The following is a 17,942-nucleotide window of genomic DNA, read 5'->3' as shown; positions in this document are numbered from 1 at the left end:
GAGTCTAGTGAGATTCAAATCAATTCTCCTTTTCCCAACAGCAGACCTGTGAACTTCACCTCCTAGAGCAGTGATGGCGAACCTTTTTCACCTGGGGTGCTAAAAGCACACGCACGCCCACCCCCATAATTTAATGTCCCCGCCACACGCCGTGCCCCCTGCACAGGTGTGCGTGGACCCACACCCGCTGCCCCGCGCATGGCTTCCTTGGAGCCTGGGGAAGGCGAAAACAGACTCCCCTCAGAGGCCCTTGGGAAGCCAGAAATGGCCTGTTTTCCTACTTCCAGTGGGCTCAGTAGGTCCCTTTTTTGCTCTCACCAGGCTCCAGAGGCTTTCTAGGAGCCTGGGGAGGGCGTAAAACAGCCCAACACGCAATCCGGAAGTTTGGGAATTGACGTCCGGGTTGTACGTTGGGCTGTTTTTCTCCCTCCGGAGGCTTCAGGAAGTTTCCTTGAAGCCTCCGGAGGGCGAAAAACAGCCCAATGTGCAAACCGGAAGTTTGGTAATGAACTTTTGGGTTGCCCGTTGGGCCATTTTTCTCCTTCCGGAGGCTTCAGGAAGCTTTGTTGAAGCCTCCGGAGGGCGAAAAACAGCTCAACGCGCAAACCAGAAGTCCGTTGCCAAGTAGCTTCAGGGAAGCCTCCGGAGGGCGAAAAACGGCCAAAAATCAAGGCCGAAAATCAGCTGGCCAGCACCCACATGAGCGCTGGAGCTGACAGGGCAACGCCTCGCGTGCCCTCAGAAATGGCTCCACGTGCCAGCTGTGTCACGCGTGCCATAGTTTCGCCATCACCGTCCTAGAGTCAGGATTTCTGCATTACGTATCTCTAGTGACACATAGCAAGCTCCTAACACACAATCAATACCAACATAACCACACCCTCTACCTCCTCTCAATAGGATGTGTGGCAGGCTTTCAGTCAAGTCACTTGTCTGTCCAATCAAAGAAGTCCAAGTGCTCCTATCATTCCTTTCTACCCAATAGAAATCCTTTTCGACATTCCAGAAGGACATCCAGTCTTGGCTATGCCATCAGGCCTGGAGTTGCAGTGACCTGAAGAGATGCTTAGGTGACTCCATTGTTGAGGCCCCTATTTTTATCCTCTCTTCGCTGGGGGGCTTCATGCTTGGTTTTTTTTAAATACCATTTATTCTTCAATGCAGATTTTTGTAGATTTTATACCTGCTGTTTTTATATTTTTATATTGCACCAGTGAGGTTAAAACCAATTTTGATGTATACATGATGTACAATGACAATAAAGATTTGTTATTTTAATCTGATTGTTATGTGCCTCCTAGTGTTGCTTTTGGTGAGATGGGGAGCTAAGCAAATTAGATAAATGAGATAGATAGATAGATAGATAGATAGATAGATAGATAGATAGATAGATAGATAGATAGAGATGGATGGATGGATGGATGGATGGATGGATGGATAGATGGATGGATGGATGGATGGATAGATATAGACACATACATACATGAAATGATAGCTATAAATAAATGATAGAAATGATTGATAAGTGATAGATAATGATAGAAATAGAGGCAGGAAGATGCTAGCTGATAGATGATTGATAGGTGAATGATACATGATGTAGATGGATGGATGGATAGATATAGACAGATAGATAATGACAGACAATGAGAGGGAGGGAGGGAGGGAGGGAGGGAGGGAAGGAAGGAAGGAAGGAAGGAAGGAAGGAAGGAAGGAAGGAAGGAAGGAAGGAAGGAAGGAAGGAAAGAAAGAAAGAAAGAAGGAAAGAAAGAAGCCAAAAATGTCAGAATCCTTTAGGCCTTGGAACCCAAGCGGAAGATCCATATGTTCAAGCTCACTTACAGTAGCCGCTTCATCCATCTCCTTCTGCTTCTTCTCAAAAATCTCATCATCATCCTTGTCTTTCTCAAACTCTTTCTGGCAGCGGTTCAAGAGTACCTTCCGAAAGTTCACCATGACGGTAGGTTTATCAGTGGTGGGGACTTTTAGCTAAAGAATAAGATAGTTGAGGATCACCATGACAAGACAGCCAGATAAGCTCTCCAAATGCCCATTAGTCCAAGCAACGCATACAAGAAATTAATTATCTGGTCGCAATCCTACCACAACATAGGGTTTATGCTCATAGAACATTAACCTGTTTACTGCCCTATTTCCCTGAAAATAAGACCTCCCCAGATAATAAGCCCAATCAGGCTTTTGAGCACATGGGCTAAGCTCTCCCCGAAAATAAGCCCTCCTGGAAAATATTGCAACACAGCAGCAGCCATGAAGTGACCACGCTCGCCACCTCCTGTATCTCAAAAATAATAAGACCTCCCCAAAAAGAAGGCCAAGTGCTTATTTCAGAAGGGGGGGGCGTGTCAAAAGAAAATAAGACCCTGTCTTATTTTGGGGGAAACACGGTAAATGAGTCCATTTTTAGGATTCCAAATACACTGATATACATACATTCGCCACAAAAATCCTAATTTAGGGTAACACTAGCTAAGCTTTACCTGTTGTGGTAGAGCCAACTAGGCCAGTGGTCTCCAAGCTTTCCGGCTTTGGGGACCGGTGGGAGGGGAGAGAGGGAATGGGTCCGTGCAAGCAGAAGGTGCCTGTAGGCTCAGCTCCATTTGTGCAAGGGGAGGGCACGCGTGCTTGTCGCTCACACAACTAGAGATGTGTGCACACACACTAACTGTCAGAATATTCATGAACTGGAATAGGCCATAGCAACAGGTCAGCCACTGGCGACTGGCTGGAATAGGGCATGGTAACAAGGTCAGCCAATGTATAGGCATGGCAACTGGGTCAGCCAATGGGAACTATTTGATGACTGAGAGCCATGCCAGACGGCTCAGAGCCTGGGCGTGGCTTATCTATGCAGCTCTGAGTCAGTGCAAGTACCATATTTTTCGGAGTATAAAACGCACCGGAGTATAAGATGCACCAAGATTTTGAAGAGGCAAATTTATAAAAGATTTTGCACTCTGCAGACCTCCCAAAAATGGCCCGTTTTTCACGAAAGCATGGATAGCCTTTAGGAGGCTTATAGAGTACTCCCGGGGGTCCCCCCAAAAATGAGCAAAAAACAGTCTGTTTTTTCTGAAAAAAAGGGCATGCATAGCCTTTAGAAGGCTTATAGAGTACTCCTAGGGGCTGGAGGAGGGGGAAACAGTTTTCCGCTCATTTCTGCCCTCCCCTGCAGCACTCTGGAAGCCTCTTAAAGGCTATGCACGCCCTTTTTTTGGTGAAGGGGGTGGGGTTTCGGGAGGCCAACAATGCTGTATTCAGCATATAAGACGCACCCAGATTTTCACCCCCACTTTTTTTAGGGAAAAGGGTGCGTCTTATACTCCGAAAAATACGGTCATCTAGTCTCCTGCCTGAATTGAAACTACTTACAATCTCTCCTCTCTACCACGTTGGTATTGTACATTTGTTCCTGTGTTATAATGTATATAAAGAAGTTAATGAATCCTGCTGAATCAGTTATCTGTGTGTGTTTTCCGGATGTGATTTCTCCTGCAAACTCTTTACACTAACCTGCCACTTTCACGGCCCAGTTCTGAACAGACCACGGCCCAGTAGTAGGCCACAAACTTAGGGTTGGGGACTCCTGAACTAGGTAACTTCTAGCAACTCGGTTATTGGGGACTTCTAAATTCTGGGAATGGATCTCCCCACTTACCTATAGTATCTAAGTCAAGGTTTCCCAACTTTTTGACATTTTAAGATTTGTGGACTTCAACTCCCAGAATTCCCCTGCCAGCCTGGCTGGGGAATTCTGGGAGTTGAAGTCCACACAACTTAAAATGGCCGTGGTTGGGAAACCCTGATCTAAGTGGAGATGCTATATGTAACAACTGGGTTACAACCACCAGTTATCAGCATCTACACACCCTATCGTGGAAGGCACTTAAATCCACTGTACTTTAGAAGGGTAGGGGGGAGCATGTAACATTTGTGAGAATTGGTGGGCCTTGATTTCTGAAGAGCTTACCCCCATAAGGCAACGGCACATGTTGGCATAGGCAACGGAGAAGTTTGGCTCAGAGATGGCCTTCTCGAAGATGAGGTCAATGACGCCCTTGAGACGTTCTTCCGTGTCAATGGACAACTCCGTGACCTGCTTCATCAGCTGCTGGAACATCTGCGGTGTCAACTTGTTGAGGATGCTGCGCACCCGTCGGAATAGCTCCTGTGGGCAGAGGGAATGTAAGGGCTGATAAGCGCTATGTGCTTAGAGCTCGAAGCAATGCCAGAGACCCCACACAACCACTTCCATGGTCTGTGTTAAGTAATTAAGCTCCCCGTTGGGAGAGCGAGTATGCAGAGAAGCGTAGTGAGAGTGATATGGAATAACACACACAAACCAGCATACAGAGACACTGAATAGTATAAAAATATAGTACTTTACTATGTAGAATTATAGAGGTATGCAGAGTCCGGTTAACAGTCCAAGTCATACACGGTTCAGTCAGTCAGCCACCAAATAGTCAGTCCAGCACACAAAAATATAGCTAACAGTCGCAAACCACAACACCTCACAAAACACCGACCAGCTTCCAACAAAACAGAGAGAGATCTAACAGCCATTCTGGCTCCCTCTTATAGCTGCTTGAGGTAACAAGCCAATTACATCTGTTAAAGCATTTAAAGTAACAGTAAAGTAATCATAGCTTATATACATTGCCAAGCCAAGCCTAGGATGATATCCCTAACAGTCTGTTTCTGTTTGCACCATCCCAGGGTCCTGTAATCACCAGCTGTGGCCTTCCCACATCAGTAAAATCCATGCCAGATCTGTTTGACAACGGTGCGATCCACTGAACTGCAGCGTTATGCTTAACGACCCTGGCAAGAAAGGTCATAAAATTTCAGGCGCAACTCATTTAGTAACCACCTTACCTAGCCGTGGAAAAGTTGGTTCCAATTCAGTTCTGCCTGTACAGATAGTCCTTGACGTACGACTACAATTGAGCCCAGAGTTTATATTGCTAAGTGAGAAATTTGTGAAGGGAGTTTTGCCCAGTGGTGGGATTCAATTTTTTTTTTACTACCGATTCTATGGGCGTGGCTTGGTGGGCATGGCATTGCTTGCTGGGCGTGGCTTGCTGGGCGTGGCAAGGGAGAGATACTGCAAAATCCCCATTTCCTCCCTATCAGCTGGGACTCGGGAGGCAGAGAATAGATGGGGGCGGGGCCAGTCAGAGGTGGTATTTATCAGTTCTTTGAACTACTCAACATTTCCGTTACCGGTTCTCCAGAATGGTCAGAACCTGCTGAATGCCACCTCTAGTTTTGTCCCATTTTACGACTTTTCTTACCACATTTGTTAAGTGAAATTAGGAACAGGTTTGTTAAGTGAACCTGGCTTCCCCATTGACTTTGCTTGTCAGAAGGTCGCAAAAGGGGGATCATGTGATCCCGGGACACAGCGAAGGTCATAAATAGGAACCAGTTGTCAAACTTCCGAATGTAAATCACATGACCGGGTTGTGTGAAAGATGGTCGTAAGTCATTTTCTTCAGTGCCGTAACTTCAAACGGCCACTCAATGAACGGTTGTTAAGTCAAGGACTACCTGAATATGATTGCATGGGCTGGTCAGCAGGAAGGCAGCCTAGCAGCTACATCGGAATGCTGGATTTGTGCTCAGGGAGCATTCACGTTTGTGTGCTCTACCTCCTTCCTGCTACCTTCCTGTTGGGAGCTTCAATCCAACTGCCTAAGTCTAATTTCTTCCCATTTTCAGCCGTGGCTTACTCATGTCGCCCTCGGGCAGCACATCTCAAACCTTCTTTCTCCTCGACACACTTGGGAAAGCCACATCCGAAAGAGAACAGACAATCTTTGTACATCTTCTGTGATCTTATCTTTGTAAACCTTCAGAGCAAGTGTAAACCAACCGTTGACTTCCCTAAACAAAATCTCTGCGATCCAAGCTGGCAGTCTAAAGAGCTGCCCACTCCCACTCCAGGACGCTAGGAAGTGGGGGGGGGGGGGGAATAAAAGCTGTAAAACAGATTCAGCGGCAACAAGAGGTCGCAAACTCCATGAGAGAAGCAACCTGGAATTAAGGAGAAACTTCCCAACAATTAATCAACGGAACAGGTTGCCTCCGGAAGTTGTAGGGTTCCTCCAATCCTGGAGGTTTTTAAGAAGAGACTGGACAAGCACCTGTCTGCAATGGTATAGTGTCTCCTATTTGAGCAGAGGGTTGCACTAGAAGACCTCTAAGGTCCCTTCCAGCTCTATTATGATTGATTGACTGATGGATTAATACCTACCTGAGTTTTTATGTTCTCAGGATCTTCTACTTCACTGGCCCGCTTGCTGCTGGGCTTCCAAGCCTTCTCAGCCTTGTTCAACTTGACATCTTCATTCAGAGACATTGTGGTAATAATCTTCCGAGGTTCCTTCCGCAGGCTTTGCTGGGAACGCCGTTGTCCTGGCCCAGGCGGCTGTGATGCAGGACAGGGAGAGGGAGAGAGAGAGAGAGGGAGAGAGGGGGGGAAGAGAGAGAGAGGGAGAGAGAGAAGGGGAGAGAGAGAAAGAGAAGAGAGAGGGAGAGAAATAAAAGAGGGAGAGAGAAAGAGAAGAGGGGGGAGAGAAAGAGAGGGAGAAGGAGAGAGAGAGAAAGAGAAGAGGGAGAAAGAGAAGATGGAGGGAGGGAGGGAGAGGGAGGGAGAGAAAGAGAAGAGGGAGAGAGAAAGAAAAGAGGGGTGAGAGAAAGAGAGGGAAAGAGAAGAGGGAGAAGGAGAGAGAGAAGAGGGAGAAAGAGAAGAGGAAGGGAGGGAGAGAAATAGAAGAGGGAGGGAGGGAGAAAGAGAAGAGGGGAGAGAGAAAGAAAAGACGGAGAGGGAGAAAGAAAGATTGATTTTACAAACATTGCCAAAACAAGCATGCTAAAGAGAAGCATGGGCTCCATAGTTGGAAGCTATTCCCCCCCCCCCCCCCCAAAAAGCTATGTTCGGGTAAAACAACTTGGGCTGCCAGATCAGTTCCTCGGTTCCATCACAGAGCATCAGTGGCCCAGACACGATGGCGCTAATTCGGAGTTCATCATGCAGACCCAGAGGGCAGGAAATACCGCACCAGGGTAAGGCCTCAAAGGAACGTACCGGCCCACGGTTGGGTGGGGTTGGACGGCCCAGATTGGCAAAAGAGGGTGTGAAGTCTGGTCCACAGTTCATGGTGCTCAAACGTACAGGGTCGAGGGGACGCAGGGGCATCTTGTTCACCTAGAAGACAAAAAGCAGGACCTATTAACGTGAAAGGCCGATGATGGTTTGCAAAAGAGTTGATTGCCTATAACCGCGCCTTAACATTCTGTGACTTCAAAAGAACTGTAGATCCATCACAACTTTCTGGGACAAATCATAGCACAGTCTTTATTATCCCACCATCTCAAGGTAAAGGTTCCCCTCGCACATATGTGCTAGTCGTTCCCAACTCTAGAAGGCAGTGCTCATCTCGGTTTCAAAGCCGAAGAGCCAGCGCTGTCCGAAGATGTCTCTGTGGTCATGTGGCCGGCATGACTCAACTCCAGAAGGCGCACGGAACACTGTTGCCTTCCCACCAAAGGTGGTTCCTATTTTTCTACTTGCATTTTTATCTGCTTTCGAACTACTAGGTTGGCAGAAGCTGGGACAAGTCACGGGAGCTCACTCCGTTACACGGCGCTAGGGATTCGAGTCACTGAACTGCCGACCTTTCTGATCGACAAGCTCAGCGTCTTAGCCACTGAGCCACCACATCCCACGGGTCTGCATTTAATGGATCGTGTTGCCTAGAACTGGGATGGGCAATTTTGCCTTGGTCAGAGTCCACCATTCAATTCATACCTCAGCTAAGAGCTGGGCATGACATCCCTGGAAGGGACCAGAGGTCAACCTGTAGTTTCTGTTTCCTAGTTTTTGGGCGAAAGTTTAATTTTTTATTTACCTGCATCCCGCCTTTATTATTTTTAGAAATAACTCGAGGTAGAACAACAACACAACCTACCTTCCTCTTCGTATTCTCCCCCCCTCCACAACAACCCTGTGAAGATGGATGGGGTGAGTGTGTGACTAGCCAAAAGTCACTCAGCTAGTTTTCATGTGTATGGCAAGACTATAGAACTCACATTCGCCTCGTGATTGGCCTAAAATCACCAAGCCAGCTTTTATACCTAAGGCACAACTGGAACTCCCAGTCTCCTGTCGATAGGCCTAAAGTCACCCAGCCAGCTTTCCATGCCTAAGACACAACTGGAACTCCCAGTCTCCTGGTGACTGGCCCAAAGTCACCCAGCCCGCTTTCCATGCCTAAGACACAACTGGAACTCCCAGTCTCCTGGCGACTGGCCCAAAGTCACCCAGCCCGCTTTCCATGCCTAAGACACAACTGGAACTCCCAGTCTCCTGGCGACTGGCCCAAAGTCACCCAGCCTGCTTTCCATGCCTAAGACACAACTGGAACTCCCAGTCTCCTGTCGATAGGCCTAAAGTCACCCAGCCAGCTTTCCATGCCTAAGACACAACTGGAACTCCCAGTCTCCTGTCGATAGGCCCAAAGTCACCCAGCCAGCTTTCCATGCCTAAGACACAACTGGAACTCCCAGTCTCCTGTCGATAGGCCTAAAGTCACTCAGCCAGCTTCCCATGCCTAAGACACAACTGGAACTTCCAGTCTCCTGTCGATAGGCCCAAAGTCACCCAGCCAGCTTTCCATGCCTAAGACACAACTGGAACTCTCAGTCTCCTGGTGACTGGCCCAAAGTCACCCAGCCCACTTTCCATGCCTAAGACACAACTGGAACTCCCAGTCTCCTGTCGATAGGCCCAAAGTCACCCAGCCAGCTTTCCATGCCTAAGACACAACTGGAACTCTCAGTCTCCTGGTGACTGGCCCAAAGTCACCCAGCCAGCTTTCCATGCCTAAGACACAACTGGAACTCCCAGTCTCCTGGTGACTGGCCCAAAGTCACCCAGCCCGCTTTCATGCTTATGGCAGGACTAGAACTCACTGTCACGTTCTGATTGGCCCAAAGTCACCCAGCCAGCTTTCATGTTTAAGACAGGACTAAAACTCACAGTCTCTTGCTCTACCCCGATGTTTTTAAACGCTAGATCAAATTGGCTCTTTAATGGGCATGGGAAACCTCTGGAGAAGACACACTGTTTTGACTGCCAATCCTAAACTGCTGAATCCACAGATTAGAGCACAAACATATGAGGAACGGTTGCAGGAACTGGGTATGTCTAGTTTAATGAAAAGAAGGACCAGGGGAGACATGATAGCAGTCTTCCAATATCTCAGGGGTTGCCACAAAGAAGAGGGAGTCAAACTATTCTCCAAGGCACCTGAGGGTAGAACAAGAAGCAATGGGTGGAAACTAATCAAGGAGAGAAGCAACTTAGAACTGAGAAATTTCCTGACAGTGAGAACAATGAATCAGTGGGACAGAAGTTGCCTCCAGAAGTTGTGAATGATCCAACACTGGAAGTCTTTAAGAAGATGTTGGATAGCCATTTGCCTGAAACGGTATAGGGTTTCCTGCCTAGGCAGGGGGTTGGACTAGAAGACCTCCAAGGTCCCTTCCAACTCTACTATTGTATTGTATTGTATTGACCGAACGTCAGTGAGGGATTTAGAGATGGATTTGGGGTCGGGGGGGACCCTGGAAGTTGGGACATAACCATGGAAACAGAAACACTTTCTGGATTTGTCTTGCTACTTGCTAATCTGAACTTTCTCTGGGTGGGATTATGGGGAGGAATAAACAGTAGAAAGAAGAATGATTTATGTCCAGAAGTCAACAACCATTTTTGGTGGTGGTTGTCATCTTGTTGAGGGAGATACGGGGGGGGGGGGGGGGGGGGGGGGGGGGGGGGGGGGGGGGGGGGGGGAAGGAACGGGACTCTAGCAAAGGAATTGTTCGATCATCTCATACGAGAGGGGGGGGGGGATTCTGATGGACATCCGAGGAAAAGGAAGTGGAGGGACAGACCTTTTCCAAGACCACGTCGCTGATGTGGGGCAACCCTTCCGGCTTTTGCATGCTGGCAAACATGAACTGACATCCCAGCAGGAATTCCCGGTCGTATCTCTTCTTTTCTTCTGGGTTCAAGGGCTTCCACTGCTCTGTTAAGGGAAGCAAGGTAAAGAGAGCACAAAGGCTGACATCGGAGCATCCTTCAAGTAGGTCATATATACAGGATTGGCGGCCCTGAACTTATCGGGGAAGCAGGGTTCTGTAGAGGGAGGGTTTTTTCCCGTGGACCGGAAGGGGGGGGGGGGCTGGTTTCGTGTGCTGCCTGCATCCCGCGGACGGGCCTTTGCTTGTTTGCACGGCCACTGTTTTTCAACTATAACCACTTTAAAATGTGTGGACTCGACATATAATGCTCTGGGGATCAGTGTTTCTCAATCTTGGCAACTTGAAGATGTCCGGACTTCAACGCCCAGAATTCCCCAGCCAGCGAATGCTGGCTGGGGAATTCTGGGAGTTGAAGTCCGGACATCTTCAAGTTGCCAAGATTGAGAAGCACTGCTCTAGATGTTTGCAGGCTTTAACACTCAAATGTGTTACCGTGTTTCCCCGAAAATAAGACCCAATCGGAGAATAAGCTCTAGCGTGATTTTTTTCCAGGATGCTCGTAATATAAGCCCTACCCCTCCCAAAAAAAGCCCAAGTTTAAGATGGTTAGCCAGACGGACGCATTTAATCCAGTGGTGGTATTCAGCAGTTTCTGACCAGTTCTGGGGAACCAGTAGCAGACACTTTGAGTAGTTCAGGGAACCAGTAAATACCACCTCTGACTAGCCCCGCCTCCACCTATTCTCTGTCTCCTGAGTCCCAGCTGATCGGGAGGGAATGGGGATTTTGCAGTAACTTTCCCCTGGAGTGGGGAGGGGATGGGGATTTTGCAGTATCCTTCCTCTGCAGTGGGAAGGGAATGGGGATTTTGCAGTAACTTTCCCCTGGAGTGGGGAGGGGATGGGGATTTTGCAGTATCCTTCCTCTGCAGTGGGAAGGGAATGGGGATTTTGCAGTAACTTTCCCCTGGAGTGGGGAGGGGATGGGGATTTTGCAGTATCCTTCCTCTGCAGTGGGAAGGGAATGGGGATTTTGCAGTAACTTTCCCCTGGAGTGGGGAGGGGATGGGGATTTTGCAGTAACTTTCCCCTGGAGTGGGGAGGGGATGGGGATTTTGCAGTATCCTTCCTCTGCAGTGGGAAGGGAATGGGGATTTTGCAGTAACTTTCCCCTGGAGTGGGGAGGGGATGGGGATGTTGCAGTATCCTTCCTCTGCCATGTCCAGAGAAACAATAGTAAAAAATTTTGAATCCCACCACTGATTTAGTACCATATTTTCCCCAAAAGACGCTATAGGGCACTGCACACCAGAACAACTAGACACAAGGACAGGTCCCCCCCCCCCTCTATGCCATCATTTTGCTAAACAACTAATTCCCACCACACTGTCAAGCTATCTAGAAAGGCAGTATTACGATCATTATTTTCATCTTCCTTATTACCTATCTCTTTATCTTCTTAGGACTACAACCTGATTGCTTGTATGTTACGATTTATATTGTGTATTTAGTAGCTTAGTATGATTGATGTTCTTTGCTTATTTAGGATCCGTGACTATCACTAAGTGCCGTATCTAATGTTTTATGATGACTCTATTTTTACAATGACTATGATAATGATCCATTACTATTGTTGTATGTACAGAGAGCTTATGCACCAGAGACCAATTCCTTGTCTGGCTAATCACTTGCCCAATAAAGAATTTTAATTCTAATTAAGACCTAACTGGAAAGCAAGCCCTAATTTGTCTTTTGGAGCAAAAATTAACATAAGACCCGGACTTATTTTCAGGGAAACAAGGTGTATGTAATGGCAAAAAAGTCCTGTGAAACTGTTCTGAGCCAGGCTTCCTTAACAAGAAAGAAGGAAAAGCAGGAGGAAAAAAAGTTGCCAAATCAATTGAAGGAATCTTGAGATTTTACAACAGGGATGGTGTTTTAACGCAGACTTCCTTAGAAACCAAGAAGCAAAGTCTTGGTCCCTGCAAAACCTCTTTTATTTAGACGACTGTGAATTCCTTTCATTCACAGCCAGCAAAGCTTAGCAAACAGTCTCTCAGAGGGTTGTTTATCAAACACGAACCTTATCTCGTTTGGCGAGCTGCCAAAGTAATACTTCCAAACGCAGGGCAAGGCAACACTTGGCGCAGAATCTCTTATAGTGACAAACAGAACTTTTCTCTCTTGAACATGACGGAATTAACTTATTGTTTCCTGCAAAAGCCCCCTCCCCATTCGCTCCTCTTTTGTTTCCCAAAGGAGGGGCCAATCACCTCCAAGGTGTGGCTTTACTCCCACGTCGGCCCTGCTTTCTTAGTTGTTCTTGTCTTCTGGCAGCTCTGTGCATGCGCGCACTGGGAACAGGCTCCAGCTGTTCCTCTGCCTCACTGCTGTCTAGCTCCCTCTCAGAGCCTTCATCTGAGATTTACTCAAGCCTCAGGACTGGCCCATGCTCCTCCCCAACCGCCCCCCCCCCCCACTGTCTGCTCTGCTGCCAGCTCCATTGGCTGCTGGTGGGCCACGTCAAAACCATGGCAGTAATCTAAGAAAAGCCAACCACTCCTTGGGTAATGAGTCTGCTCAGATCCTCAGTTCCATCAGAGTTATCAGTGGCCCAGACACGATGGCTCAAAAGGGAGGTCATCACAGAAGGCTCAATGGGAAGTCCGCCCCCCCCCTCACCCTTCCCCAAATTGTAAGTGCTGCTCAGACCTGGCTCACCTTCCTTGTAGCGGTACTTTTGATCCGCTTGCTTGAGCTTCTCGGGATCCATCTTGTCCTCCTTCTGTTCCCAGGTCTCCTCGGCTTCCTCCTGGGAACGAGCTGGGGCAGGTTCCTCAGGCTCCGGGGCTGGCACTGGGGGGTTGTTCTCGGTCTCAGAGCCCCCCTCGCTGACCTAAGAGGGGTAAAGCCAAAGAGATCCTATGAACTAGGTGGCAACAAACGCCTTTCTCTGCAGGAGGTGGAGGAGTGTTCATCTCTCACCTCCAGGCTCAAAAGGAAATTGGTGTGTTCTTCAACAGCAACACAATGACAACTGAAACCCACAAGGTTCACAGGGAGTTCATGACTTGAAAAGCGCTGTGACAGATAGATGGATGGATGGACGGTGATAAAAGGATAAACAGATAGATATGATAGATAATTATAGATAGGACAGAGATAATGATAGAGGATATATGGATGGATGGATGGTGATAAAATGATAGACAGGTAGATATGATAGATAATTATAGATAGGATAGAGACGATTATAGATAGGATAGAGAATGGATGGATGGATGGATGGATGGATGGATGGTGATAAAAGGATAGACAGATATATATGATAGATAATTATAGATGGGATAGAGATAATGATAGAGGATAGATAGATAGATGGATGGATGGTTGGATGGTGATAAAAGGATAGACTGATAGATATGATAATTATAGATAGGATAGAGATAATGATAGGTAGATAGATGGATGGATGGTGATAAAAGTAAAGAGTGATAGATATGATAGATAATTATAGATAGGATAGAAATAATGAAAGAGGATAGATGGAGGGAGGGAGGGAGGGAGGAAGGGAGATAGATAGATAGATAGATGATAGATAGATAGATAGATAGATAGATAGATAGATAGATAGATAGATAGATAGATAGATAGATGATAGATAGATAGATAGATAGATAGATAGATAGATAGATAGATAGTGTTGTGGTCTGCCACCAGCCTCGCAGCAGATTCGGACAGTGAGGAGGTTGGGGAGCAAATGAGCCAGTCCTGGAGTCTGGGGAAGGCTCAGACGAGGGGTCTGCATCGGAGGCAGAGAGGAGGCCAGGGCCATCTGGGAGTTATGTGCTGCCTCCGGAGCCTCCAGAGTCGGACATGAGCGAGGCAGAGGACCAGGGGGAGCCTGTTCCCAGTGCGCGCATGCGCAGAGCTGCCAGAAGGCAAGAACGGTTAAGACAAATGGGATGACTCAGGGGTAAGGCTTGGAGATGATCAGTCCCTCCCATAAGACATAAAGGAGGAGCAAAGGCACGTGAGCCTTTGCGGGAAGCAACTTTAGTTCGTTCTGGTCGGTTTAAAGTCTAAAGGTCCGTTTTGACTCTGCGCTCTGTGTGGCCTTGCAAAGCTAATTGGCAATTAGGTCTTTGGCAGCGTTTCAAGGGAGAGAAAGGTGGGTGCTTCTCAGCCTTATCCCAAAACACTTTGGCAGACTTCTGTCGGACTCTTTACAAACTATTTGTGACTCATTACGGGCTGTAAATGAACATAATTCACAGCCAATGAAAAGAGTGGTTTGGGGACTAAGCATAAGCTTTTTACCGTCTCAGGAAGCCTAGGTCAGAATGAATAGATAGATAGATAGGATAGAAATAAATATAAATTGTTTGTGTTTATAATTCTTGGTCTTGCTGATCCTTCTTCCCTTAACAATTGTGGCAGGAAACGCTGTAAAATGGGGCATAACTCACTGAACAACTGCCTCACTTAGCAGCAGAAAGTTTGGGCTCAGTTGTGGACATAAGTCGAGGACTACCTGCATTGCTTTCTATCCTAACAAATGTGTACAAGATCCAATTGGTTGAACCTGCAGGATGCTTAGAAGATGAGGACTCCTTCTAAGTAGAACAAAACTGAAGGGCCTACAAAACAGTGACCATAGCTTACACAGAGGTTTCTCAAAACAACAGCTATGCATGTGTAAAGATAAAGGTCCCCACATTCATACCCCCACCCAACCCCACCCCACCCCCACCCAAGAATGGCACAAACATTTACTGTATTTTTGGAGCATAAGATGCTCCGAAGTATAAGACGCAACTAGCTTTTGGAGAGGAAAACAAGAAAAGAAAAAATCTGCCTTTGTCTCCCAGCAATTTGCCTCCTTGCAGCAAACAGCCTATTTCTGTTTCAGCACAGCCTTTTTTAGCACAAGAAAAAAAAAATCTGCCTCTGCCTCCAAGCAATTTGTCTCCTGCAGCAAACAGACTGTTTCAGTTTTAGTTTCAGCACAGCCTGATTAGCACAAGCAGCTGATTGTCGGTTGGATGATCAGCTGTTTCAGGCTGCAGGGATCTCCTAGCCTATTGCCGTCTCCATGCATCCCATTTTCTGCCTGTTCTAGGCAGCGGGCATCAGAATGGGTGGAAAATGGGGTGTGCAGAGGCTGAAAACTGGGCGGTGGAGGCCAAAAATGGGATGTGGAGGCCGAAAAATGGGGCGCGTAGAGGCAGCAATAGGCAATGGCAATCCCTGCAGCCTGAAACAGCTGATGGTCGGGAGGCCGATCCAACCAACAATCAGCTGCTTGTACTAATCAAGCTGTGCTGAAGCTGAAACAGGCTGTTTGCTGCAAGGAGGCAAATTGCTGGGAGACAGAGGGCAAAGGGTGGGGGCAGGACTACATTCGGTGTATAAGGCGCACCCAAATTTTCACCCTCTTTTGGGGTGGGGGGGAGTGCGTCTTATACTCTGAAAAATATGGTAAGTACGGTACGATGGAAAACAGCGAGGAGAGTCAAAAAGGGATAAGCATGGCACTGAACTCCTTTCCTCCGATTTCTACAAATTCTGCTCCGTGGGCATCTTTTGGCATGAAAAGCGAGCTTCTCGGAATGCTGAAATCTGAAGCCAGTGTTATGGTGCGGGGCTGTGATGGAGCAGGGGTACTCAGACAATCTAAATCCTATCCAAATTGCCCTCCAAAGCTTACTTTAAAAACCACAATGAATTTAAGCGCCTTGGCAATAGGGGGGCCCATCCAAATTCCCTGTCACCCCTTGTCACCGGCAAGGACATGTCATCTGCTACAGGCTGGCTGGGGAATTCTGGGAGGTGAAGTCCAGCCATCTTAAAGAGTTGCAAAGGTTCAGAAACATTGCATTAATCATTGCATTAGTCATTTAATTAATTTCCCCCTGGTAACGTGCAGGCTACGCACCTCTTTGAACGCATCCAGCAAATCTCCTACGGCTTCCTTCTTGTTCAGATCCTTCAACTTTCGCTTCTTCTTTGGCACCGATACGGCTACTAGGGAATTATACAGAAGGATGGAGAGACACAAGAGCTACGGGTAAGTCCAGATTAACGGGGAAAGGCACTCCAGGCAACAAACAAGAAGTTAGTGCGAAGTCCTGCTCTGAAGCCATTTTCCAGGGATAGAAAAAGAAGCATAGCTCACGGCAGAGATAAGAGGATGTTGCATCCCAGGAAGAAGCCGTGGCATCTATCGTATCTATCTGGGATATTTTGGGACATCAGCCCTTGAACCTTTTATAAGATGGGAAAGGGACCAACCAGCAAAGGCAGAAGTGCTTAAACGCTCGGAAGACAATAAATGCCTTGGTGTACAGAAAATACCTCTTGTGGCCGGCCAGGGGAGCTGGCAGCAGATTCGGACAGTGAGGATGTTGGGGAGGAACCTGGGCCAGTCCTGGAGTCTGAGGAAGCCTCTGATGAGGGCTCTGTGTCGGAGGCAGAGAGGGGGTCAGGGTCGTATGCCAGTTATCAGCTGCCTTCAGAGTCAGACATCAGTGAGGCAGAAGAACAGCTGGAGCCTGTTCCCAGTGTGTGCATGCACAGAGTTGCCAGACGAAGGGAACAGCTAAAGAACAGGGGTCGACTTGGGAGTAAGGCCACAGGTGGACGATGAATGGCCCCTCCCAGAGGAAATAAAAGGGGAGCGAAAGGGGAGTGGAGTTTGCAGGAGACAATTAGTTCGCTTAATCGGTTCGTCACTCTCCGAGACTCCTTGCCAAGTTCTGCAGAGATCGGCCTGGCAGCTCTCCAAGCCAGAGAAGGTCTGTGACTGTAAATCCTCCCTCGAAAGACTTGGCTGGATGTGAATGAGCAGAATTCACAGTAAATTAATAAAAGGGGTTTTAGTCAGGAGAAGGACTTTGCTTCATGCTCTTGGGAACCCTAGGTCAGAGGTTAGTAAAAGGTTCCCCCTCACACATTCCCGACTCTAGGGGGCGGTGCTCATCTCCATTTCAAAGCCAAAGAGCCAGCGCCATTCAAAGATGTCTTCGTGGTCATGTGGCCAGCATGACTCAAAGCCAACGCTGTGACCTTCCCACCAAAGGTGGTCCCTATTTTTCTACTTGCATTTTTACATGCTTTCGAACTGCTAGGTTGGCAGAAACTGAGACAAATAACGGGAGCTCACTCCGTTATGCAGCCCCTAGGGATTCGAACCACCGAACTGTCGACTTTTCTCATCGGCAAGCTCAGCGTCTTAGCCACTGAGCCACCGGGCCCCTCAATACCACCCAGAAGAGAGAATATTTGCAATTCAGGGTTAAACTGTGGGGTCCTGGGTGCTCTCTGAGTTTGGATGCTTTCTTGCAGACATTTCGTTACCCAACTAGGCAACATTATCAGTTCCGAAAGGAAGTGGGGTTTGTTCTCTGTTGATATACAAGGCTCAGTGTTGGTGGGAGTGTTCTTGGCAATTCCTTGATTAGCTCTTGCTGACTGTTGATAATGCCAACTCAGGAACTAGCAACTCAGGAGCTACCAGCTAAGCTCCAACGAGCCCGTAAATATCACCCACATACGGCAGCCCGTGGTGAAAAGCAGAAGTAACCAACCCAAAGCCTTCTGGTACCACTGAACGGAGTCCTCTAAGATGGCACCCTGCAAAAATACCATGCAAAGCTAAAGCTACAGGGAAGGATCTTAATTTAGCCCAAACTGATTCTGTCAATGGCTTGTGGAAATTGTTCTACGTAATCCTACTCAGCCAGGCCTTGTGATAGATGCTGGATGCTTTAGTTCAGGGGTGTCCAAACTTGAGAACTTTAAGACTTGTGGACTTCAACTCCCAGAATTCCCCAGCCAGCATAGCTGGCTGGGGAATTCTGGGAGTTGAAG

General features: G+C 47.7%; 1 protein-coding gene across 17 annotated transcripts in view; it reads right to left on the bottom strand.

The window, feature by feature from the left end:
* The window catches only part of EIF4G1 (eukaryotic translation initiation factor 4 gamma 1), a 160,139-nt gene that overhangs the window by 32,093 nt on the left and 110,104 nt on the right, over window positions 1-17,942 (bottom strand). For 12 of the 17 annotated variants that reach the window (XM_081953613.1, XM_081953600.1, XM_081953611.1 and 9 more), the window contains 7 exons: window positions 16,009-16,097; window positions 12,783-12,966; window positions 9,982-10,115; window positions 7,112-7,231; window positions 6,278-6,451; window positions 3,989-4,186; window positions 1,843-1,989 (listed from right to left, as the gene is read on the bottom strand). In XM_081953613.1, the coding sequence (XP_081809739.1) occupies window positions 1,843-1,989; window positions 3,989-4,186; window positions 6,278-6,451; window positions 7,112-7,231; window positions 9,982-10,115; window positions 12,783-12,966; window positions 16,009-16,097 (1,046 nt within the window). The remainder of the gene's footprint in view (window positions 1-1,842; window positions 1,990-3,988; window positions 4,187-6,277; window positions 6,452-7,111; window positions 7,232-9,981; window positions 10,116-12,782; window positions 12,967-16,008; window positions 16,098-17,942) is intronic. The other 5 variants (XM_081953602.1, XM_081953607.1, XM_081953601.1 and 2 more) reach the window with 2 other exon arrangements.

This window comes from Natrix helvetica (assembly GCF_964273705.1).
Source record: "Natrix helvetica genome assembly, chromosome: 5".
Lineage (NCBI taxonomy): Eukaryota > Metazoa > Chordata > Lepidosauria > Squamata > Natricidae > Natrix > Natrix helvetica.
Note: the sequence above shows the minus strand (reverse complement) of the source record. Positions and strands in the feature narration are given on the sequence as shown.